We start from the raw sequence: 25294 nt of genomic DNA on the forward strand, positions 1-25294 counted from the left end.
AACTGGATGGAAATAACAAATATGTCCCAACAGGTATCCCTGCCCCTCCCACCAAGCTTTTGAAGATGAGGCGTGGCACGCTCACTTGTGAGACTCTCTCACCTTGCTGGAATGCCAAAACTGTAAGCATAATCTTTGTTGTGACGGGTTGGTCTGCTCCCATCAATGAGGGCGATGCAACAAGGGTTCACCCTTCTGTTCTGGCTGCTGTTCAAACTTCTGTACCGGTTTATGCCATTTCTGTACCAGGGAGAGCTCCTGGAGCCAGATTAAGAGGCCTGGTGGGTCAGATTCCCCACCCCTGTATTAGCATATTGCTACTTCTAAATTGTGCTTCCAGATTCGAGACACCAGCACTGCTACAAGCAGAGATAGCTCTATTGTCTGTGTGACTTGGGGCCCATTCACACGCACAGCGAAACCGCATAGGACAGGCTTCTTGGGACCATAGCATGTGATTTTGCCAACCACGTAGCTCAGACCCTGGAGGAACATACAGTCAGTGAGCAAACTGCAACCATGTTGTGCTCCTTCCAGCACTGTGGTGCTTGAGTCACGCTGACTGATCCCAAATGGCCATTTTCTGCTGAGGCAAAATGGTAAACAGGACTTGTTCAAGCATGTTCCTGGTGAACAAAGTGAGAGAAGCTGGAACACTTAATGAGCGCAAAGGGTCATGTTTTTCTTGTGCTGGATTCAAAGAAAACGTTCCCTTTGCATTAGGAGAACCCGTGGTCTTCTAGAGATAATGTGCTTCTGAGTGAGGGGTGAAGGGGGCTTCTTTGTTTTCCTGTCATTTTCCATCATTAATCATTTTTATTTCTGGGAAACGAGTCCCTTCGCTTCTTCTATTCATAGCTTTGAACATGATTTTAATCACAGCAGTTCTCCTGTGACTCTAGAATCACTTTGTAGGAATTTGTGGCGTGGCTCCAGATTTTAGCAGATACCCGACCAAGGGCTGAGTCTGACATGTTGCTAGGATGGCTGAGGTTTAAGCAGGTCCCTGAGAACTGCCCCTTTTTTTCCATTCTGTATCAGGTATAAGAGGAGACTGTGTTTAGCTCTCTGCTGTGCAAAGCTTCCTCGGCTGACGTCTGCGTATTTATTATCTGTTTATTGAACCCATTTGTCGCTTTTCTTACAAAAGCAGCTCAGAGCGACTTGCCACAATGAATAAACACATACATTTAAACCAGCATAAGACAAAACTAAAGAAAACAAAACCCTACCTCGTAAGGCTGTTGAGAAGATACAGTGGGAGAGACCCTATACGCTACCTTGTGTTATTCAGGGGGAAGGTGGGTTAGAAATTCAGTAAATGAGAAATAAACTCCCTTGAGTTGAATCCAGACTAAATTGGTTGTACTTGGTTCCTATTGAACTAATCAAACAGTGAGACATAAGCCATGCCTAACTTATCCTGTCAATTCCAATGAGACTAATTGCAACAAACTCAGTCTGAATCCTACTCACTTATTCCTGCCCCAGGTTCAGCAATTGTAGTCGTGAAATGTTCTGTTCTGGGTGAGAAGGAACATTTTGGGGATGGTGGGGAAAATTTTTAGATATATTTCATCACTTTTTTCAAGTTTGGACAAATATTTTTTATTTTAAGTGCACAAATGGCTAGAAGCAGAATACCTACACATGTTTTAAAAAATTAACACATCTACAGATCTACAGAACATTCTGTTCAGGTGATGGCCTTCAGTTATTTCAGCTATCTGGGTGTGGCTGGGTTACCACCCAGTTTCTGACAGGGATTCTGCACTTTTCAACACCTGCACGCAGCAAAAAAATTAGCAGGTGTCATTTTCCTAAGCCTAGCACTGGAATGGGGAACTTGTAGCCCTACAAATGTTGGGCTAATTTCTCCTCATCCCTGACTGCCTCTGTCTTCTCTCCAAGCTGGCTCCACCCTGGCAGAGTCTGCAGCTGCCCCTGTTTCAGCTGCCTCTCCTGCCCCAGCCAGCCCTGCATCCAACAAAACAGGCACCCTGTGAGCTGAAGCAAAATATTTAAGGATCCAGAACCCAGAGGCAAAGTTCTTCCCTTGTTAGAACCAAGAGAACCATGAAAGCCAAGCAAAATGCCTCCTAAGCTTTAGCAAACCTGAAAATAAAGGGGTTGCAGAACCAGCAGTTATAGAATATAGAAAACAGATTGATGATTTGAAGACGTTCAAGAGAGCCAGTCTGGTGCAGTGGTTAGGTTGCCTGACTAAGGACCTGGGAGACAAGGGTTCAAGTCCCCCCTCACTGGGTGACCTTGGGACCAACACTGCCTCTCAGTCTCACTGGATTGTTGTGAGGATTAAATGAGGAGGGGGAAGAACCATGCCCGCCACTTTGAGCTTGGAGAAAAAGCTGGGATATAAAAACAATAAATAAATTAAGAAATAACAGTAGAACAGGAACTAACCAAAGGCAGAAGTAGTGGAAAATCTAGAGGAGAAGCTTCTCTCTGTGGCTGAAATGGACAGCAATGCTACCTCAGCCTGTGGCAGCAGCAAACCAGGCAGGTCTGGTATTTTACCACCTAGTGGCAGCATGGAGCAAAAGCAGGGACCTGAAGTGGCATTGCAGAGAGGGTGCAGGTTGGATCCAGACTTAGTCGTCTTGCTTCATGTAGGTGTGCTGATATTAATGGGTGTTAAGTGGTCGTGACCAACTTGTCCCACTGATTTCAGCAGGGCTGTTCAAAGCATGATTAAGTCCAGAGCAAACCCATTTGTTTGATAGACTAATAATAATAATAATAATAATAATAATAATAATAATATATTATTTATACCCCCACCCATCTGGCTGGGTTTCCCCAGTCACTCTGGGCGGCTTCCAGCAGAATATTAAAATACAATGATTCATCAAATATTAAAAGCTTCCCTAAACAGGGCTGCCTTCAGATGTCTTCCAAAAGTCTGATAGTTGTTTATTTCTTTGACATCTTGTGGGCGGGCGTTCCACAGGGCAGGCGCCGCTACTGAGAAAGCCCTCTGCCTGGTTCCCTGTAACTTCGCTTCTCACAGCGAGGGAACCGCCAGAAGACCCTTGGAGCTAGATCTCAGTGTCCGGGTGAACGATGGGGGTGGAGACGCTCCTTCAGGTATACTGGGTCGAGGCCGTTTAGGGCTTTAAAGGTCAGCACCAACACATTGAATTGTGTCCGGAAACATACTGGGAGCCAATGTAGGTCTTTCAGGACCGGGTGTTATGTGGTCTTGGCGGCCACGCCCAGTCACCAGTCTAGCTGCTGCATTCTGGATTAGTTGTAGTTTCTGGGTCACCTTCCAAGGTAGCCCCAAGTAGAGCGCATTGCAGTAGTCCAAGTGGGAGATAACCAGAGCATGCACCACTATGGCAAGACAGTCCATGGGCAGGTAGGGTCTCTGCCTACGTACCAGATGGAGCTGGTAGACAGCTGCCCTGGACACAGAGCTGACTTGCACCTCCATGGACAGCTGTGAGTCCAAAATGACTCCCAGGCTGTGCACCTGGTCCTTCAGGGGCACAGTTACCCCATTCAGGACCAGGGAGTCCCCCACACCTGCCTGCCTGTGTGCAGGAGATTGCAGCTGCAGCATCTTATGCAATGGGACAGGGTTATTGTTTTGTCTGTTGTTCTGTATTTTTGTGCTTTTATACTGTAAACCGCTCTGTGATCCTAAGAGGAAGGGAGATCTATAAATGTGAAGAAGAAGAAGAAGAAGAAGAAGAAGAAGAAGAAGAAGAAGAAGAAGAAGAATACATGATGCACCATAACTGAAGCACCACTACCCTGGATGCTGCATAGACCAGTGTTTCCCAACCGGTGTTCCGCGTCACACTAGTGTGCCGTGAGACGTTGCCTAGTGTGCCGTGGGAGGGAGGCGGGCGAGTCGGGCGGCGAGAGGCGGGGCGGCGGCGGCGAGCACACGCGGGGCGGCGAGCGAGCTCCCTCCCACATCCCATTGCCGCGAATGCAGGCTTTCGCTGAAGCCTGGAGAGCGAGAGGGGTCGGTGCGCACCGACCCCTCTTGCTCTCCAGGCTTAAGGAAGCTATCCCCCCAGCCGCGCAAGCTCCCAGAGCGATGCCAAAGCTGCGAGCACCTTCGCCATCGCTCTCCGACCCGTTCGGGGGGCTGGGGACGGGAGAAGCTCCGGCTTCCCCCGCCCCCAGCCTGCGCAAGGTCCCAGAGCGATGCCAAAGCTGCGAGCACCTTCGCCATCGCTCTCCGACCTGCTCTGCGGGCTGGGGACGGGAGAAGCTCCGGCTTCCCCCGCCCCCAGCCCGCGCAAGGTCCCAGAGCGATGCGGAAGGTGCGCGCACCTTCGCCATCGCTCTCCGACCTGCTCTGCGGGCTGGGGACGGGAGAAGCTCCGGCTTCCCCCGCCCCCAGCCCGCGCAAGGTCCCAGAGCGATGCGGAAGGTGCGCGCACCTTCGCCATCGCTCTCCGACCTGCTCTGGGGGCTGGGGACGGGAGAAGCTCTGGCTTCCCCCGCCCCCAGCCCGCGCAAGGTCCCAGAGCGATGGCGAAGGTGCGCACACCTTCGCCATCGCTCTCTGACCTGCTCTGGCGGCTGGGGGCGGGGGAAGCTCGGGCTTCCACCACCCCCAGCTCCTGCAAGCTCCGGGAGCAATGGCAAAGGTGCGCTCACCTTCGCCATCGCTCTCGGACCCTTTCTGGGGGCTGGGGGCGGGGGAAGCTCTGGCTTCCCCCACCTCCAGCCCCGCAAGCTCTGGGAGTGATGGCGAAGGTGCGCTCACCTTTGCCATCGCTCTCAGACCCTTTCTGGGGGCTGGGGGCGGGGGAAGCTCGGGCTTCCCCCACCCCCAGTCCCGCAAGCTCCGGGAGCCACTCTGGCTCCCATTCTGGGGGCTGGGGTCGGGGGAAGCTCGGGCTTCTCCCGCCCCAGCCCCGCGTCTGGGGGGAAAAAATAATTTTTCCCCCTTTATTTCCCCCCCAAAATCTAGGTGCGTCCTATGGGCCGGTGCGTCCTATAGGGCGAAAAATACGGTAGTCAATATAGGCACAGAGTTAATTTTTTAAACATTTTCTAATGGTGGTGTGCCTCGAGATTTTTTTTCATGAAACAAGTGTGCCTTTGCCCAAAAAAGGTTGGGAAACACTGGCATAGACTCCTGACACAAACCTGCTTGCTATTCTCAGCAGGTAACAGAAAGCCAACATTTTCAGCTTCAGGTCCATCAGCAAGGAGGGTCTCATGTCCATAAGACAACACTGCAAGGTTATTGTGAAGCAGTCAGAGCCTGACGGCAAGTATTCTGTGTGCACTACGCTGCAAGACTCAGTGAGAACCAGTAAGGTGTAGTTGTTAGAGTGCTGGATTAGAACTGGGTAGATCTGTGTTTAAAATCCCCATTTGACCGTGATGCTTGCAGTCACCAACTCTCAGCCTCCCTACGTCACAGAGAGGTTGTGCAGGTGAAAGTGGGGGAATACCATGTATGCCACTGAGAATTTTGGAGGAAAGACTCATTGGAAGAAGAAGAGTTTGCATTTGATATCCCGCTTTATCACTACCCGAAGGAGTCTCAAAGCGGCTAACATTCTCCTTTCCCTTCCTCCCCCACAACAAACACTCTGTGAGGTGAGTGGGGCTGAGAGACTTCAGAGAAGTGTGACTGGCCGAAGGTCACCCAGCAGCTGCATTTGGAGGAGCGGGGAAGCGAACCCAGTTCACCAGATTATGAGTCTACCGCTCTTAACCACTACACCACACGGGCTCTGGAGAGATGCTGTCCATTAGCTGCCATATATGAAGTTAGACCATTGGTCCACCTGCCTCCTCTGTGTTGTCCATGCTTTCTATACTCCTGTGTTTTAAAGCCATCTCCGCTAGTGCCTATCCCATCTCATGGCAGCATTACATAACTTTTGAGCTATTCCCAAAAATGAAGAAGAAAGCAAATTGGGGGGAAATGGGTAGCAAGACGCAAGGGATGCAGTTGTGGGGGAAGCACATATATTTTTTTAAGTGAATTAAACATGGAGCATTCCTTGCTCCAGGGAGACTCTAAGCAGGTTTGACATCTTTATCTCTTCTTCTTCTCAGGCAAAAAGAAAAAGAAAAAAAGTGTGTGTTGGGGGGAGTAGTACAGAAGCATAAATAGCCCCAAACTTGGGTGTTGCCTCTCTTTGATCATTCTGAGTCATTCGAGCATAATTTCTGCATCTCTTGGCTTGTTGTAGGGATGGGAGGAGGGTTTAGAGTCAGTGATCACACCAAGTTGAGCAGCAGTGAGGAATCTGTGGCCTTCCAAATCTTGGACTCCAACTCCCATAATCCCTGGCTGTTAGCCATGCTGGCTGAGGCTGATGGGAACTAGAGTCTGACCGCAGGTGAAAGGCTACTGGCTCTGCCCCTTTGAAGTGGGGCTTCCCCACCCCTTTATTGCCCTGAGGGATATCTGAGGCTTTGATGGAACTGCAAACACACATTTGTGGGATATAAGTGAAATCACAGAATTGTAGGGTTGGAAGGGACACCAAGGGTCATCCAGTCTAACCCTCTGCGAAGCATAAATAATTTTTGCCTCTGCAGCACATATGCATGCTCAAAGAAAAGTGAGATTATCTGAAGAGCTCCAGCCTGAGAATATAACAAACTAGCTTATTCTAAGGAAGACCCTTTCAAGTAGGGCATTGGAAAATTGGAGCATGTCCAGAAGAGAGCAAACGATTAGGAACATGGAGACATATGGAGCTGACATGCCAGTCCCTTGGGTCCATCTAGCTCTATACTGCCCGCGGTTTCCCAAACTTGGGTCTCTAGCTGTTTTTGGACTACAACTCCCATCATCACTAGCTAGCAGGACCAGTGGCCAGGGATGTTAGGAATTGTAGTTAGCTGGAGACCCAAGTTTGGGAAACCCTGGTCTGCACTAACTGGCAGCGGCTCTCCAGGGTTTTAGACGGGGAGGGGGAATTCCCAACCCTACCTGGAAATGCCGGGGATTGAACCTGGGACCTTCTGCATGCAAAGCAGATGTCCTGCCACTGAGTTAAAAGAAGTGAGGGCAAGTCCAGTTCTAAGCATCCATTTCTCAAGGTTAACCCTGCGATTGGGAAGATCTGCCTGGATTAGGCTTCAGAAAACGAGTATCCCCACTTTTCAAAGGATCTTTCTAACCCCACGCAACTATTTTACAGCTCGGGAAGCTTTTCATCTGTGATTAATTTGGCTCTGCGGCACTGACTCAGAACAGGTATCACACCCTGCAGACGTGTTGGCATTGATCTCTCGGTAGTTTTCAAACCCCTGGCTTGTGCCTTGAAGCACAGTTGTGGTACCGTATTGCTTTCAAGACAACAGCTGAACTTTCCATCATCATTCCCCCTCCTCCCTCCTTGAAGGGGGAAGTGAAATTAGCCCAGCGTGCTTTGAGTTTATTTAACAAGTTCAGCTCCTGTGGCCAATAGAGACTAACAGCAGAGGGGGAGAGAAAATCGTTGCAGCCTACATGCTTTGGAGATTAAATAAGGCCTTTTAAAGGACTTGGACAGAGATGCTGGGTCTCTCTCCCCACCCCATGTGGAATGTTACTTGCCTATCCCAGACTTCACCACCAGGGCCACAGGAATTTTGAAGAAGAAGGGGAAGTTTTTTGGAATTCAGTGCATTTTCTGTTGCACCCACTTTGGGCTGTTTTCCAGGCCAGTCGCTGCTATCCAGTCACACCCCTTTTTGAAAAGACTATTTAAGGATGAGCTTGAGCACAGCACCCTCCCAAAGGCAGAGAGGCAGGGATGCACAAAGAGAGGGGCTCAGGATGTCTGACCACGCCGGGGCAAGAACAACCTTCACCCTCATTCTCTTTGTCCTGGGGCCTGGCTGGGTATGTATGCACAATTTTACAGGAGGTGTGTGCAATGAATGAATGAATGAGATTTGCGCCTGCCTTTGATGCATGCCAGATGAGTTAGTTGACTTCAGCAGAGCTTAATATGTTCAGGGTGGGACCAAGTCCTCAGAGGTACAGCTCTAGTTGGCTAGCAGCAGCTCTGCAGGTTTTGGGGGGCCACCTCTTGTATGCATATGTTTACACACTAGTAAGGGACGCGGGTGGCGCTGTGGTCTAAACCACTGAGCCTCTTGGACTTGCCGATCAGAAGGTTGGCGGTTCGAATCCCTGCGATGGGGTGAACTCCCGTTGCTTGGTCCCAGCTCCTGCCAACCTAGCAGTTTGAAAGCACGCCAAAAAGTGCAAGTAGATAAATAGGTACTGCTGTGATGGGAAGGTAAATGGTGTTTCCATGCACTGCTCTGCTTTTGGTGTTCTGTTGCGCCAGAAGCGGCTTAGTCATGCTGGCCACATGACCCGAAAAAACTGTCTGCAGACAACGCTGGCTCCCTCGGCCTGTAAAGCAAGATGAGTGCCACAACCCTAGAGTCATCTGCAACTGGACTTAACTGTCCGGGGTCCTTTACCTTTACCATTTTACACACTGGTGACTTTAGGAAACCTGGAGGGTACATGCATACCATAGACGTCTAGTGTTAAACACAAGGGGCCACAGAACTGTCGAGTTGGAAGGGACCACGAGTTTCATCTAGTCCAACCCCCTGCAATGCATGAGTCCTTTTGCTCAGCATGGGGCTTGAACCCACGACCCTAGGATTAAGAGTCTCGGGCTTGACCAATTGAGCTATAATGATGCATAGGATATGTTAGAATGGTTTGAGTTTCTTTAGTGGAAGCAAAGGGCACTTTGTATATATTTAGAAAATTATGCTGCAGAAATAGAGAGTTGTTGTCAGCTGAGTTCTGCCCAGGGCAGACCTACTGAAAATAACTAGTTGTGTTCCTGGATTTTGATGGGTTTACTATGAGTAGGCTTAAGATTGCATACAGCATGAGGCTTGACTCCTTTATACACATTTTTGCATATGAATGCGGGCTTTTTAAAACCAACAACAGGCTTTGGGCAGAACTGAACCGAACTGTTGAATGCAGGGAACAAGGTCTGCTCACAAAAAAAGACTCCCCCCCCCCGCACCCTCTAAATTTTCTCTGGAAGGTTGCGGGAGAACCAAGAACAGGTTTGGGGATGTGCAGAAGGGAGGGGAAGTCTCACTGCATGAGTGGACCTTGTTCCCTGCACGGCGAATGCCCAACTTTAGTGCATTGTTAAATTCCACCCTACGGGTTATACCAGGGGATATTGTTTTGTTTGGTTTCTGTCCTCGTTTATATTATGTATTTCGTCTTTTCATCTTGTGTTTTTATGCTGTGAACCGCCGTGAGATCTACGGATGAAGGGAGGCATGCAAATTTAATAAATAAAACAAATAAAAATAATAGTCCTACTCGGAACAGAGGCATTGAGACTAACGTAATTAAGTTAATAATGAGCATGAGTTTTGATGGGAGTACACTCAGTAGGGTTAGTATTGGACACCATCCAATGGATGAGTGGCTCAGATGTAAGTGGGCACTTGATACAAGCGGGGGCTGAAGGCAATCGAAGCTCTGGCCTGGAACCATTAAATTCTGCATATGAATCCTTTAAAACTAGATTCCCCCTCCATCCCTAGCCCTGGAGCATGTCTGGCGCCATTGTTCGCACTAACAAAGTTATCCAATTCCAAGGGGCAAATGCTGTTGAGAAAGCACCAGCGAGAATTAGAAGTTCAGGCTGGTTATTTGGGCTGGGATTCTCATCTGCTTGTCATGTGCTTCTTGCAGCATTCAAGATTCCTCAAAGTGGGCAAATGACCACCCTAATGAGGCGAGTACATCCCACAGCTGAGTAACAGAGCACCCGCTTTGCATGCAGAAGGTCCCAGGTTCAATCCCCGATATCTCCAGGTAGAACTCTGAGAGACAATATCCTAGCTAAATATCCACTATCCCAGCCTAAATTCCCAGAGAGCTGCTGCCAGTCTGTGTAAACAGTACTGAGCTAGATGGACCAAGGATCTGGCTCGATATAAGACAGCTTCCTATGTTTGTAAGCATGGCCATGGGTGTGTGGAACTGGTAAATGGTGCAACCTCCTGGCTTTATTCCATAGCTCCCTGAACCGGATGAAAATAGAGGGCAGTGATGGATTTTAATAGATCCTGATAGACTTACAAGAGGATGGACTGCTTGCAGTATAAATCTGACATTATGGAGTACGACTTTAGGGGTCGACAGCTTGGGAAACTTCCTGTTTGGGTACAATGTTTACTTCGGCTTGTGCTGTAACTGTTTTTTGGTTTTTTTTAATGGTTTTACAATGAGTTGAAATGGGCTCCATTTGCAAATAATGTGTGCTGGGGTGGAGTAGCTTTGGCTCTCCTGTTGGGCTCCCAACTCCCATCAGCCCCAGCGAACATGGCTGAAGGTGAGGGGTGATAGGAGTTGTAGTTCGGCAACCACAGGTACCCCACACCTGATGTCCAGTGTCCTCCAGGTTATTACTTTTTTAAAAAAATAAAAATCTTTCATTCTTCTCCACCTCAAATTTTAAACAGGTTTCTTTATCAGTAGAGTAAAGTAAGCCTCATAACGGGTAGCTAATTGGGTTCCACACACACACACACACACACACACACACACACACACACACACACACAGATGTTGTTGGACTACAAGTCCCATCATTCCTGACCATTTATCATGCTGACTGGGGCTGATGGGAATCAACACCTGGAGGGCCAAGGGCTCCCTGCACCAGGACAAGATCTTTCCCCTTCCAGGTGTTGCTGAAAGACAGCTCCAATTGGCTCCAGCCCGCATGGCTAAGCATGATGGGATTTGTAGTTCGGCAACTTCTGGAAGGCCAAAGGCTCTCCTTCCACACCTTGATAGAAGTGGGGGCAGAATATCATAATGCTCCTTAATATTTATGTTACCTGAAAGGTGGGAGGAAATGTGTTCATTTCAGTTCTGTGTACTTGCTTCCAGCTGGGAATGGGGACTTCATCCCAGAGTCCCCAAGGGCACTGGGCCTCATAAGAGCTACTCAGCTAATCCCCCCCCCCCAAACCCGGAATGTGATAAAGCAATTCAAAGGCGTTGCTGCCGCCCATGTTAGCTCCTTCCCCGAGGTGAGATCTGTGTGGTTCACTGATCCAGTTCAAGGCTTCCTTGCAGCCAGAACAGCTGCAGACGTGAGAAGTGAATCTGCAAGGTTTTGATGCTGGGGAAGGTGATCTGAAGCAGAAAGAACATTAGCATGAGTAATTTGCCAGGTACCCGGGCTCAAGCCTGACGTGCCGGCATTGAAGAAACATCCATCGTGTTTCGACTTGCAGGCTGAGCAGATGGGACCAGGGCATCCCTGAACAGATCTGTAGAGTCCCAAACGGCTGCTCTTCTCATCGAGAACGACTGTTCCTTCTTTCTTTAGCTACGCCTTCGGAGAGTATTGGCAGAGGCAGCTTTGCAAAAAGCATGGCCTCCGAGGGGCAGAGTGCCTTCCTTTGTCTGAGGCCGCTGTGCCAGCTGCAGCTGCTTCTAGGCAGAGATGGCCTGGCCACAGGGACCCGCCAACCTTTCAGATTGACTACTGCGGGGCTTCTGCTGAAGACAGACTGAAAAGTGCAGCTCATCGAAACACAGCTGCTTGGCCAGCAGCCTGGAAACAGAAATTGGGGATATATTGTGCCAGGGCTTTAAGAGATTAGCGGGCTTTCTGCTTATTTCCAGGCGTGTGGATGCTTACCTTTAAGAGGGGCAGAGAATAAAAGGCATGGGACTTTTTAATCATTACCATTATTTGTACTTACGTCCCAGCTTTTTCTCCAAGCTCCAAGCTTTTCTCCTCATTTAATCCCACCACAGCCTTGTGAGGTAGGTTAGGCTGAGAGGCAGTGACTGGCCCAAGCTCACCCAGTGAGCTTCATGGCCTAGAGGGGATTTGAACTCTGGTCTCCCAGGTCCTAATCCGACACTCTAACCTCTACACCACACTGGCTCTCATAGGGCCCTCCAGGCCTCTTTCCATAGCATTCAGGACTCTACAGGCTACATCCCTCATTGACTGTGCTCTGCACCTTCCGCAAGTGCTTTTGTAGAATATATTCCACAGCTTTTAATTGTAGCACTGTTTAATTGTTCTTGATTATTGTTTTCCCTATGTTTTCAGCTGTTCTTATTTTTATCTGTAAACTGCTTTGAGTCCTGTCAGGGCAAAAGATGGGGGTGTAAATAAATATATAGTAATTATTGTTATTATTTTGTCTGGCTGGAATCCATCCTCGCTTCTTGCTTGTCTGATGAGAGAATGGAGATACATGTGGGTGTTGAGACGGGCTTTTGTATGGCTAGACTGTTTGCTGCTGTGGTAACCTTGGGACTGGATTATTGCAATCCGCTCCCTGTGATGGTGGTGTTGATGATGGATGATGATGATTCCAATTTATTGGTCCCTTTCTCTCACCAAAGGCAACTCAGAGCAACTTGCAGCCAAGGCTCCAAGCTCTCGCCCATGCTCATGGACTTTCCCCTCCTTCTAGGCAGCATCTGAGGCATGCACGTACCCTTGCCAGTGCCCTGTGCAGGCACTCCGGTGTCCTGCTGGCACCAGCCTTTTGCTGGATGGCTGCGGATGCTGCAAAGTGTGTGCCAGGCAGCTCGGCGAGCTGTGCTCCCTCCAGAAGCCTTGCGATCACCACAAAGGGCTCTATTGCGACTTCTCCAAGATCCACAGAGACAGCGGCATCTGCTTAGGTGAGCTGCTTCCACAGATTCTCTGCCGTGAAAGAGGCTTGTTTGCTGCCCCCTGAATGGCAGGACTAGGTCACGCGGGTGTAAGGATGGCTGTGCACGCACCAGAGTGCTAACAGATAAAGTGGGTGGCACAGATCCAGTTTTTCTGCATGCTCTTCCAATTGTGCGATAGCACAGTGTTTTCTGTTAGGGGTCTAGGTCAGAGCATCCCACACCCTGAGATTTCAGGGCTCAAACCTGGCCCCCTGGTGATGTCACGGTAGGCAGACCCTGGTGATGTCATAGGGTGATTTTTCCTCTGTGCTCCCTCCTGCCACTGAACCCTGGAGACGGAGGTTAATTGGGAGAGGGGAAGAGGGAAGACACCACCACCCCCTAGCATCTATGTAATAATTTGTGGCTGGCTCCTGCTGGAATGAAGCTTGCAAGCACAGCCTACTTTATTGTTTTCTAAAAACCTTTTCAAAAGGCACTCTTGCCCACCTGGAGGTTACAGCCCTTGCTGTGCTGCCTGGAGGGGGCCTGACAAACCTTGAGCATTCAGGTCGGCCCTGAAGGTCCGACAGCCCTGTTTCCCATCCACACAGAAGCAGTTTTGGATGGGGGATGCATTCAGACTGTGTTGTCTTCCTCTCCCATCAGTTAGTATTTCCTCCCCTCGCCAAATTGGGTTGGGGAGCAAGCCTTGAAGTCAAAACCCAAAGGACAATTATATGGGGAAACTCCAGAGCTCAGGTAGACCTTTTTGCTCAGGCAAGATTTAGTCAGGGCAGGAAGCCTTCTCTTAGCCCTGCCTGCCTTGAAGGATCCAATGGGTGGGCAGAATCAGTCCCCAGGGCAAAGTGGAGTAGGCGCCACCCATAGTTCATTGGCTGGCCACGAGGGGCACCTGCCCACAGACTCCCCAGCAGCAGCTCTTGATGACAGCTGTTCACATGCCTTTGTACCACAACATAGATGCATGTGTTGACAGGATCCCTTCGTCCACACGCTTCTGTTCTGTTTTCCCACCAGCTCATGAAGGGGCAACCTGTGACCTGCTGGGCAAGATCTACCTTAATGGAGAGAGCTTCCAGCCCAGTTGCAAACTGCGGTGCATCTGCATGGACGGCGCCATTGGCTGCATCCCCCTCTGCACGGACGGCATGCGCCTCCCTTCCCCCGACTGCCCCTTCCCCCGGCGGGTGAAGGTGCAGAACAAGTGCTGCGAAGAGTGGGTCTGCGAAGGGGGCAGCAGCCCAAAGAGCCACTACGGAAAGGGCATGGCAGGTGAGGGGACTCGTTGGGAAAGTGGGGGGGGGGGTGGCCAAGGAGGCAGGTAGGACTGTTGGAGCAGAAAGACTAAAAGATGCTGGCTGTGGTCACCCCACCTCAAAAAGGAGGAAAAGGTTCAGAAAAGGGCAACCACGATGATCAAGGGGATGGAGCAACTCTTCTATGAGCAGCGTTTGGGACTTTTTAGTTCAAGTTGAGTAAAAGGTAAGAGCTATAGAATCGTAGAGTTGGAAGGGATCTCAAGGGTCATCTAGTCCAACCCCCTGCACTGCAGGAATCTCAGCCAAAGCATCCATGACAGGTGGCCACCCAACCTCTGCTTTAAAACCTCCAAGGAAGGAGAGTCCACAGCCTCCCAAGGGAGGCCGTCTCACTGTTGAACAGCTTTTACTGTCAGAAAGTTCTTCCTGATGTTTAGTGGGAATCTCCTTTCTCGTAACTCGAAGCCATTGGTTCGAGTCCTACCCTCCAGAGCAGGAAAAAACCAAGCTTGCTCCCTCTTCCATGTGGCAGCCCTTGAGTGGATTGAGAGAAGTTTTTCTCCCTCTCAAAGCACTAGAACTAGTGGACATCCAATGGAAGCTGAACGTTGGACGTTGGAATGGAGGTAGTGAGAGCCACTAGGTTAGATGGTCTTAAAAGAGTATTAGACAAATTCATAAAGGACGGGGCTATCAATGGCTACAAACCCTGATGGCTATCTTCTACCTTCACTGTCAGAGGCCGTACTCTTCTGAGTACCGGTTGCTCAAAAGGAGAGTGCTCTTGCGCTTGGCTCCAGAGTGGTGTGACAGTAATTCCTTTTCACAGGGAACTCTGGGAACTGTAGTTCTGGCAGAGGAATGGGGTCTCCTAAGAACTCTCAGCCCCCTTAATGAACTACAGTGGTACTTCTGGATGCAAACAGGAACCGTTCTGAAGCCACGTTTGCATCCTGAGCAGAATGCAACCCGCGTCTGTGCGTGCACGGGTTGCGATTCGCTGCTTCTGCACATGCGCGTAACATCATTTTGAGCGTCTGCGCATGCGCGAGTGGCGAAACCCGGAAGTAACCCATTCCGTTACTTCCAGGTCGCCGTGGAGTGCAACCTGAAAATGCTCAACCTGAAGCGACTTTAACCCAAGGTATGACTGTAGACAGGAGTGCCTGGCGTGCTCTGGTCCATGGGGTCACGAAGAGTCGGACACGACTAAACGACTAAACAACAACAATGACTGTACAGTTCCCATAATTCTTGGGGGGAAGCCATGACTATTTAAAGTGGTACCATAGTGCTTTGAATGTGGGGTGTGAATGTGTCCTCAGTTGGACATAGCCCAAGATAAATGGAAAATTGAGAGAATTCTGAATTGCTTTGTTCTATACAGTGAAGGTGGGACAGATAGAGAGGAAACACTATATATGCCAAAGGGCCTTAAGCCTGTGGTGTATAGCACAAGCTATCTCTTTCAGGTATTTCCTGGCCTTCTAGGAGGCCAGCTGTTGAGAGCACTCAAGCAGTCTCCCTAACAGAAGGCTACTAAGGCAGTTTTTCCTGGCTCCCTTTGCCCTCTCCTGTCCAGAGGTCCAGCAAAGGATGCAGCTTTGATCTTTGCTCACCAAAGTCCTTTTCTCCAATCTCAGTTTACAGGAACAACCCAGTTCGCAAGCCCAAGACGAACCACCTCCAGGAGAACTGCTTGGTGCAGACCACAGAGTGGAGCGCCTGCTCCAAAACCTGTGGGATGGGCATCTCCACCCGGGTCACCAACAACAACCCCCAGTGCCGGCTGGAGAAGGAGAGCAGGCTCTGCCTCATCCGGTACTGCAACATCCCCTTAGAGAAGAGCATCAAGGTAACTAACTGGCTGCTAACTGGAGCATGCTAACTGGAGCATGCCAGGCATGGTGAGCTGCTTCCAGCCTGCGTTCCCAATCTGGTCCACTGCGCCTCTTGACTCGCGCTACTTGGCTCTCTTTGAACCTCGCCTCCTTCCCTCTAGGCTCCCTACCCACTCACTTGTCTTGTTACCCTGAGCTGGCAATGCAGGAAAAGATCTCCCTGCATGAACCACTCTCAATGGGTTTCCTCTCTCCGTTCATAGGAAAGGGGTCCTCTTTCTCACTACACAGCAAGGAAACCAAGCTGAGAAAGAAATGTGTGTGAGAGAGAGAAAGAGTGGGCAAAATACAAAGAATATGGCCCATGTAAATACGGGGAGGGAGGGAGGAGGAGAGACAGCTAGACAGAGACAAAATCTTTCTTTAAAATTGTTGGTTTCAGTGAGCTCATTCAGGAAGCTGTTCTCAAGAAGCTGGGGTGGAGAAAGCTTCTTTTTCATTTATTACATTTGCACCCATCCTTTTTCCCAAAGAGAGCAAGGTAGTGTAGATAGTCCCCCCCCCACGCTCTGTTCATGTTAACCCCACAACAACCTTGTGAGGTAGGTTAGGCTAAGATGTAATGACCATTCTGAGGTCATTCAGTGATCTTCATAGCCTTGAACATAGGGGATTTGAACATAGGTTCCCCTGGCCCAACATTCTTAGTGCGCATGCACACACACATACCCTGTACCTCCAGAGGACGGCCAAGGATTTTCCTTGGGCAGGAAATTCGGTTTCTATCCTGTTCTAACCACTATACTACACTGTCTCCTGCCCTGGAGTACAGTCGTACCTTGGAAGTCGAACGGAATCCATTCTGGAAGTCTGTTTGACTTTCAAAACGTTTGAAAACCAAATCGCGGCTCCTGATTGGCTGTAGGAAACTCCTGCAGCCAATCAGAAGCTGCAGAAACCCTGTCAGACACTTGGGTTCCAAAGGAATGTTCACAAACCGGAACAATCACTTCCGGGTTTGCGGCGTTCGGGAGCCGAAATGTCCGAGTTCCAGGGCGTTTGGGATCCAAGGTACAACTGTATTTGCTTCCCTGTGCAGGGATTTGTTGATTGTTTGGATGAGCATCGTGAGCATCTGGAGTGGCGAAATCTAGACAAAGCTTTAGCAGGGCCATACCTCGGTCTCGGAGACCTTCCTCCGCATGTGCAAGACCCTAAACGCAATCCAAGCCATCTGCAGCCTAGGGTTGGGAAGAATCCCTGCCCCAAACTCTGGAGAGCCACTGCCAGTCTGGTTTTTATAGTCCTAGGTCCAGAACTGAGCCAGGATACTTATTGTTGTGGTCTCTTCCCCACCCTCCTCCTCTCTCCAGAAGGGAAAGAAGTGTGTGCGGAACCCCAAGCCCCGCCGGGCGATCCGCTTTGAGTTCACGGGCTGCACCAGCACCCGCTCCTACCGGCCTAAGTTCTGCGGCAGCTGCACGGACGGGCGCTGCTGCACTCCGCACATCACCAGCACTGCGAAGGTGGAGTTCCAGTGCCCGGAGGGAGACTCCTTTGTGCGCAAGATGATGGTCATCCGCTCCTGCTCCTGCCACCACGACTGCCCTGCAGACAACGACATCTTCCTGGCCACCTACCACCGGCGCATGATTGGGGACCACATCAAGCTCGAGAGGCAGTAGAGCCCTTCCCCATGCCACCTCCATGATGCAGGCTGGCAGAGATGGCCCTGGCTGTTACCTGGGATGCTGCTTCTGCTGCTGGGAGAATCAGGGGATGGAGGAGGGTGACCTCAGTAGACTGGAAGGCATGTGAGTCCAGGCACTACACAGTCCTCTATGGCAGGAGGCTCCAGCTTTCTCAGACCCAGGATTCGCCTTACAACCAAGTGTGCATTCCAGTTCTTGTTCCTTTTTTATTATTATTACCATGTATTTGTATGGCGACAGTACAGCTATTGTGAAACTCGCCTTAGATCGGGCCGCAACATGGTAAAGGGACCCACCAGTTGGAAAACAGTGCTCCGAGGTGCAACAGCACAAGCCTGGCACTTTGTGGGGTGAAGCTCGCACACTTGGTTTTGCACTAACCAGATCCTCTGTTCCAAAGTTAGCTTCCTTATCTAAGGAGTTCTGATCCAGCTCCACAAACAAACAACTGCCAATAACTCGCTGGCTTTAGGCAGTTTTCATCATACCGTACACAGCCCCTCGGTTCCCACGATCCCTTTCTCCTTCTCGCTGCTGTTTGGCCAGCACAGCAAAACATCCCCCCTTGTTCTCCAGATGCAAACTTTCCAAGAACTGGAACTCAAGTTGGATAGGTGGCTGTCGCTGTGTGACATAAGCACAGACCCAACTGCTCACCTCTGGCTTCAGAGTTAAACCTTTTTTAGATTAGCTGATCTGAACGCAAAACCAGCTGAGAAATATTAGCTCGATACGACACAGGTTGCTCTCACCAAAGGTACAAAGCCAGCACTACGAATCACAAGCAGAAACGAGTCAAAGGGAAGGCTATGGAAGTCTTTTAACAACAAAAGTCATTTGATAGGCATCTGTTGTATAACTTGGCTGGCGAGAGATCATTGAGTTGTGCATTCTGTCTTTTGGCAGAGGATTCGCCAAAAGACTGGTGTTAATCATTTTGGACGATTTACAAGACAGAGCCTCCTCCTTTTCTCCCCATAAACCTGCCCCCTGCTCCAAGCATCCGGATTCCCCCTGTAAAGATGCTCCTTCCCTCCCAATTTCAACTGTAAATACCATGAGAATTATTTTTAAATCCTATTGTTACGATTAGCACTTTTTGTTGTTGTGGGTCTAATTTTTTTCCACTTCTGCTGTTCAATTCTTTCCTTAGTGTTTTCCTCTCTTCTCTCTTTTTTTAAAACTTCTTGCTTATCTGACTTGGAGGAGTCATATTAAGGCAAATGGGAATGAGTGCAGTTCGCTTCCCAGGAAGGGCTGGGAGAGACCCTTGCCTGAAACCCTGGAGAGCTGTTGCCAGTCAGTGTAGACTATACCGAACTACACAGACCCAATGGTCCAACTCTGTAAGGCGGCTCCCTGTGTTCCTAGATGCTGCAGCTAAAGATGATAACAATAAACCTTCTTTTTTTTAAAAAAAAAAAAGTCGCCAGTCAAATAGCTAGCAACGCATGCATATTTCAGAGTCCCATGCAAACAGCATTGGAGAACTGAGACGGGTGTCCCTGCTTCCAGAAAGAAACTGGGTATATTTAGCCTGAAGAAGAGAAGACTGGGTGGAGGCTAGGGTGGAACATGTGGTAATAATATTTAATAATAATCATAATTTATTATTTATACCCTGCCCATCTGGCTTGGTTTCCCCAGCCACTCTGGGCGGCTCCCAACAGATTATTATTATTATTAAAAATAAAGTGATAAAACATCAAACATTAAAAACTTCCCTAAACAGGGCTGCCTTCAGATGTCTTCTAAAAGTCAGATAGTTGTTTATTTCCTTGACATCTGATAGGAGGGCGTTCCACAGGGCGGGCGCCACTACCGAGAAGGTCCTCTGCCTGGTTCCCTGTAGCCTCACTTCTCGTGGTGAGGGAACCACCAGAAGGCCCTCGGCGCTGGACTTGTGTCTGGGCTGAATGGTGGAGGTGAAGATGCTCCTTCAGGGGTACTGGGCCGAGGCCGTTTAGGGCTTTAAAGGTCAGCACCAACACTTTGAGTTGTGCTCGGAAACACACTCGGTAGCATTCCTCAAACACCTGAAAGGCTGTCGCACAAGTCTTGTCTATGACAAGCAGGACTGGACTGTATGGCATCAATTCAGGGGAGGGTGGATTTCAGCTGGGCTTTTGGAGAAGGTTTGTGATGTTAAGAGATGCTGCTTTGGAACATAGTGGAATTGGTTGCCTTGGAGGAGCAGTAGACTGGAGGTCTTCAAACAGAGGATGTCTAGCCACCCACCAGGGATGCTTGGTCTTTGGCTTTCTGGCATCAAGCGGGGCTTTAGATGACCTATAGGACCCCCTCCAAAACTTCCTTTGTTGTGGGTGACCTCTGGCAGTAATAGGCAGCTGGCTAGAAGAGACCCTGTTTAAATTTCCCAGAATGCCCTGCTACATCAGGGATATTGTGGGAAATTAACAGCCCTGTTGCTTGGCAGTGATTGGAGAGCTACCTATATACCATATTTTTCCATGTATAAGACTAGGTTTAACATTGGGGCTCATCTTATACATGGGTAGTGCTGAAGGGTGTTTTCTTAATTTGGGTCCCCCAAAATAGGGGGCATCTTATACATGGGGGCATCTTATAGACGGAAAAATATGCTGTAGGGGGTGGGTGGGTGTATAGGGGTGTGGGCTGTCAGTGGCAGCCCACTCTGGGGTGTTGAGGAGGCCCGGCAATTGCCTGAGGGTGCTGCATGCTGGCACCAGGCTTGGCTGCTATTGCACATTTTTGAAAACCTTTTTTTAAAGGACATTCTCCCTCCCAAACATGCCCCAGAGCAAAAATGGAGACGGTGATCTCCCAGGGACGGATACTGGAAACCAAGGATCATATCTATAAAATAGGAGACTGTTGGAATATGTGGCCTGGCTGTCACTTCTGTTCCATCCCAGTGATAACGAAGGCAGCAGACATTGGGCGGTCAGCTCCCTTCCAAAAGCCAAAGTCCTTGATGCTGAGCTACAAATAGCCACAGAACAGATGTGCAAAGCAACAGCCAGTTAGTGTGGCCTGAATGTAAGAGGGGCTTTGCGGAGGCTTAACAGCTTATGGAAGCTGCTCCTCGCCACATCATTCTACTGGGGGCTGATCTCCCTCCCTGCCCTTCACAGGGTAGTATATTCAGGGCTCCCATTCAGTCTTCTGGGTGAATTTCGGATGACAAGGGGCCACTGGCTTGCAGGGTAGAAGAATGGATGGATCCAGACCACGTACAGTAGCTTATCAAGGAATAATAATTCCTGGCAACAGGAAACACAGGAGCTTGCAGTTTAAGCTAAAGTCTGCTAGAGGTCTCAGTTGATCTTTACAGGGAAAAGGTGCCTTCAGATTCCAGACAGCATTTTGCAAGGGGTAGGGTGAGATTCAACTTTTAGGCTTGTGCCTAAAGCACTCTGCTGCCCTAGCCTAGCAAATCTAAGGTGTTCGCCAATGCTAGCCCTACTCAGAGAAGACCCATTGAAGGTAATTGCCAGGTCTAGCTTAGGTTTGTTAATTTCAATGTGTCTACTCTGAGTAGGGGTTAATTAGCGGTAGCTCCTACTTTAGCAACAACAACCCCAAAATGGGCTACTTACAGTTTGGAAAGTGATGGGAAGAAATGAAAAGTCTGGGGTGAATGAACGACTAACAGGAAAATATGTAAACACCCTGCAAGCAAATCAGGATGAACAATGAATGCCGATTGTTGTATAAGCACCCTGTAAATAAACAATAGTCCAACTACAGCATCAGCTTTGTGCAAGCAAATGAGGATGAATGAGGGAAGACTGGGTCATTGGGCAGAACCCTAAGCCGCACCAGCTGTGCTGCTATTAATGGAGGGAAGGGAGAGATGAATTTTGTCTTCATTTCCCTCTTTCTTTCCACCTTCATTAGAGGCATTGGCCACTAGATGGCAGTGTGCACCTCACAAAAAGGCTCGTCAGGAAGAGGAGTTCAGCATTATCTGCAGGGCCCAGAAATAGTCTGGGAGCACCCTAAGTCTGCGGAGGAAGAAAACTAAGATGAGTCTGGAATAGGGGTCTGGGTCTGTGATGGCAGTGCTAGAAGAAATTCAGGGTTCCAACCACAGGCTGTTTTGACAGTTGCTGTTTCGCACATTTACAAATGAGTCTTGAGTTCCTAAAAGACCAAACCTAATATACAACCAGTTAAAATTAAATGTCGTTAGTACAATAGGCAGTGGGTTGGTTTTTTTTTTAAATCAGACAAACATATATTACTGTCCTAGAGCAACGTAAAACCAGTAAAAGCCAAACACTTTTTAAAAAAATCATTTAAAAATCAATTTAATGCACAGCCTGAGAAAAATAGTAGACAAAAATAAATCACACGATATATTTCAGCTGCTAAGCTTCCGAAACATTGATTGCAATCCGCCTTAAAATATGTACTGCTTGTTCTTTCTTATATGGGGTGAGCCTAAAGCTGCTTGCTTGACAATATGCCTTGCTGAATGCATTCATAGGTAATTCTCCTTTTCCTTTTAGTACAAAGATTTGTTTGCTGAATGTGTAAAGGGGGGGGCATTTATATTGTGGGGATCTATGGCTTTAAACGATAGTTTTACTCATTCCCAGGGAAGCGTACAATGGGATCACTGCCGTATGAGATCTTCTTTAGCAGATCCATTGTAGAATTCCCCTCTAAGCATCACCTTAACTTTGCCCTTTAAGAAGCCTTTGCAAAACATAGCCTGCCGCTTACAACTACAGGACCTGCTAGAGCGCCATCTATTAAGTAGCATTATTGGAGACACCTATCTGGACCTTCCCCTCTGCCCTGTCGCGAAGCAGCTGTTCCCTGTCCTCCATCATCTCTGGCAGGTGCATCCATTTGCCTTGCTTGGGGGAGTAGCTAATTAGCCCAGGAAGGATTTGACTGCTCAACGGTGGTGGCCCAGCTTGGATAGACAGCCCAGCTCATCACCCAGGACGTGCTCACGGTCCCTGCAAGCTGTGGCCAGGACATAAACAGCCGTATCGCCTGATCCCAGGCCGCCGCTGTCCCGTGTGTGTGTCTGGCTGATGGGTCCCATCCTGGGCGTGCCGGCTTGGCCCCAGCTGCTTCTAGAGGGATAAGGGAGCCAGGGGGAGATTCTTGGTACTTGCCATCAGGCAAGTATTCATCCTCAGAATGTTCCCTTGCCTAGCAAGTAAAGCTCCTTATCAGCCAGGCCCAGCTGCCGCGAATGGAAGAAGAGGATCCTGCAGTTCTGGGGCAACCTGGCTGCCACTTTTTGCAGCTGAAAAGAGGTTCCTCTGCTTTGCCAGGAGATGTTCAAAGGATGGAGCTCTTGGCCACGCTTCGGCGTCTGCTGGGCTGGGAAACACAGGGAGCGTCCCCAGGTCATAGGAAAGGGCCTTTTCACCATTGCATAGGAAGGATACAATGGGACTACAGCATAGAACAAAAACGACTAAGGCAGTGTACACATAATACCCGTAAAGCAGATTCTAAGAACATTCTTTCCCTTGAATAATTATGGGCTCTGTAGTTTGTGAAGGGTTGCTGGTAGGAATTGTAAGTCTGCAATGGGTAAACTACAGGGCCCCAGAATACTTGGAGGGTGAGAATGTGCTTTAAAGGTAGAGTTTGCACATATTGCTGTACGAAAGGAAAGAAATTGAAATGACTTCTAAGTCAATATTGACCATAGGGTTGACGGGGCTATGTGGGGTGGGGGTGGGGGTTAAATAAAAATGGGTGGGCACAAAATACCCTGGGGTGGAAAATACATTATGAAGTATAGCACCCAAAAATGGATTAGGAACTCAGAATTAAAGGGCAGAGGGCATAGCTGTCAACGTTTCCCTTTTTTAAAGGGAAATTCCCTTATTCCAAATAGGATTCCTCGCAGGAAAAGGTAAAAGTTGACAGCTATGGCAGAGGCATGTACAGAGTGCACCTTCCTTGCCAAGGAGGAACATCTGGGCAAATGCACACCATGCATCTGAAGCGCATGGCTTCCTCCAAGGAATCCTGGGAACTGTAGTTTGGTAAGGGTGCTGGGAATTGCAGCTCTGTGAAGGAAACTATGGTTCCCATGATTTTTTTAAATATATTTTTAAGGAAAGTAATGTACTTTAAATGTACATAGAATATGTAGTAAATGTCTGGTGTGGATCTGCCCTCTGCATTTAATAGATGATTCCACAATACAACAGTATTTTCGGACCATGCTGCTTTGTTGCTAAAAAAGAAAAAAGTCTGCAGGTATTGTGTTTTTTCTTTTTCTTTTTTAACCTTTTATGATTCCTGGTAATGTTTATTGATGATTAATAAATATTGATTATAAACTGATATTTCTTAATTTTATTGCATTTACATTCCTAAGAATTTCAGTCCATGACAACTTCCTAAGCTTATCAAAGGATCATTGAACCCAGAGGTTTGGGAAACCACGTTCTAAATAACCCTTTAGGCAGACCTGAACCAATGCATGCCAGTGATTCAAAATCAGGCACTGCTGCTGTAGAAGATGGAAAGCTTGCAATTGCCAAAGAACAGAAATCCAGTTCAAGGCTGCTATCCTAAACACCATTAGGTAGGAAATAGGCCTCACTGAAGACAGAAGGGCTGAGTGAACCCGCCTAGGATACCCTACACAATAATTTAAAAAGTGAATTTAAACAAACTATATCCTCTGCATGCCCAATATTAAACAGAATGTGTCTTCAACTCATCTGTATTTTGCTGAGCATGCCTCCTCTTTAAATTATGTCAGAGCAATCCTATACTGTATAGGTCTTCTCAGAAACAACACCCATTGGGCTCATTGGAGCTTACTCCCAGGTAAGTGGGCATAGGATTGCTGTTTGTATTACATAGACCCAATGCTTTTTCTTCTGGGGGTACGCAGGGGTACACATACCCCTAAACATTTTGTGAATCTAAGTTTGGTCTCATTGAGGAGCAGTATTTCAATTTGAGTAGGAAAATGAGAGTACCCCTAAACATTTTTTTTAGGAAAAAAAGCACTGCATAGACCCGCAACACCAAAAGCAACAGCTGTGCATCGTCCATCGGAGCCATGAGCGACCACTAATGGCGACAGCCCACAAAACCTTCGTGAGTGAGCAGGGATATAAAGGATCAGGCAGTCGCTGGAGTATCCTGGACCCAAGTTGTTAAGGGCATTGCAAATTAATACTTGAACCTGGCCCAGAAGTTTTTGGGCAGCCAGCGCAAGCTTTTGAGCACCCAAGTTATGCGCTGGCTCCGTATCTCGGCTCAGTAGTTAACTGGCAGCCATTGCAATGTTCTTTGGTCCCCGGCCACATAGTCTCTCGCAGTTGCATTCTGCACCAGCTGCAGCTTCTGAACCGTCCTCGAGAGCAGCCCCACACAAAAGCGCACTGCAACAGCCCCGACCGACAAAATCCCATGCTATATTTTTTCTAGAGTTACTGGGGAGGGAAACCTAGGAAGAATGATAATCCTAGCAAATCGCACTGACAAAATCTTAGCAAGGTTATCTTCAAAAGGCATAAATAGAAATCAGAATGTACCGTGGCCAGGCCAGCTATTGAGAAATCAGAAAATGTCTGCAGTAAATAGGGACAGTTGCAGTGCGCAGAGTTCCTATAGCAAACCTGCACATGCTCTTTTCAATCTCTCCCAAGCATTCTAATGTCCCGGTCTTTGGCTACTTTCTCTTTACTGCTCTATTTTAAGATCTACATGCTAACAGCTAAGGACAGCATTCCAGGTGAGGGCAACCCGCTGCTTTATTTAAACAGGGTAGCCTTATTTAGAATCCTAATCTTTGTCAGCTAATAAATAAGAGACCTTCCAAGAGGTACGTGTGTT

General features: G+C 48.6%; 1 protein-coding gene across 1 annotated transcript; it reads left to right on the forward strand.

The window, feature by feature from the left end:
• The first annotated feature begins 6945 nt into the window (after positions 1–6945).
• On the forward strand, positions 6946–18571 carry LOC114603633 (CCN family member 2-like). Its single transcript, XM_028742840.2, has 5 exons — positions 6946–7843; positions 12454–12667; positions 13682–13936; positions 15567–15778; positions 17138–18571. The coding sequence occupies exons 1-5, from the start codon at positions 7712–7714 to the stop codon at positions 17447–17449; spliced, it is 1125 nt and encodes a 374-aa protein (XP_028598673.2). The 5' UTR covers positions 6946–7711; the 3' UTR covers positions 17450–18571.
• The last annotated feature ends 6723 nt before the right edge of the window (positions 18572–25294 follow it).

The sequence above is a fragment of the Podarcis muralis genome, chromosome 7 (genome assembly GCF_964188315.1).
Source record: "Podarcis muralis chromosome 7, rPodMur119.hap1.1, whole genome shotgun sequence".
Classification (NCBI taxonomy): Eukaryota; Metazoa; Chordata; class Lepidosauria; order Squamata; family Lacertidae; genus Podarcis; species Podarcis muralis.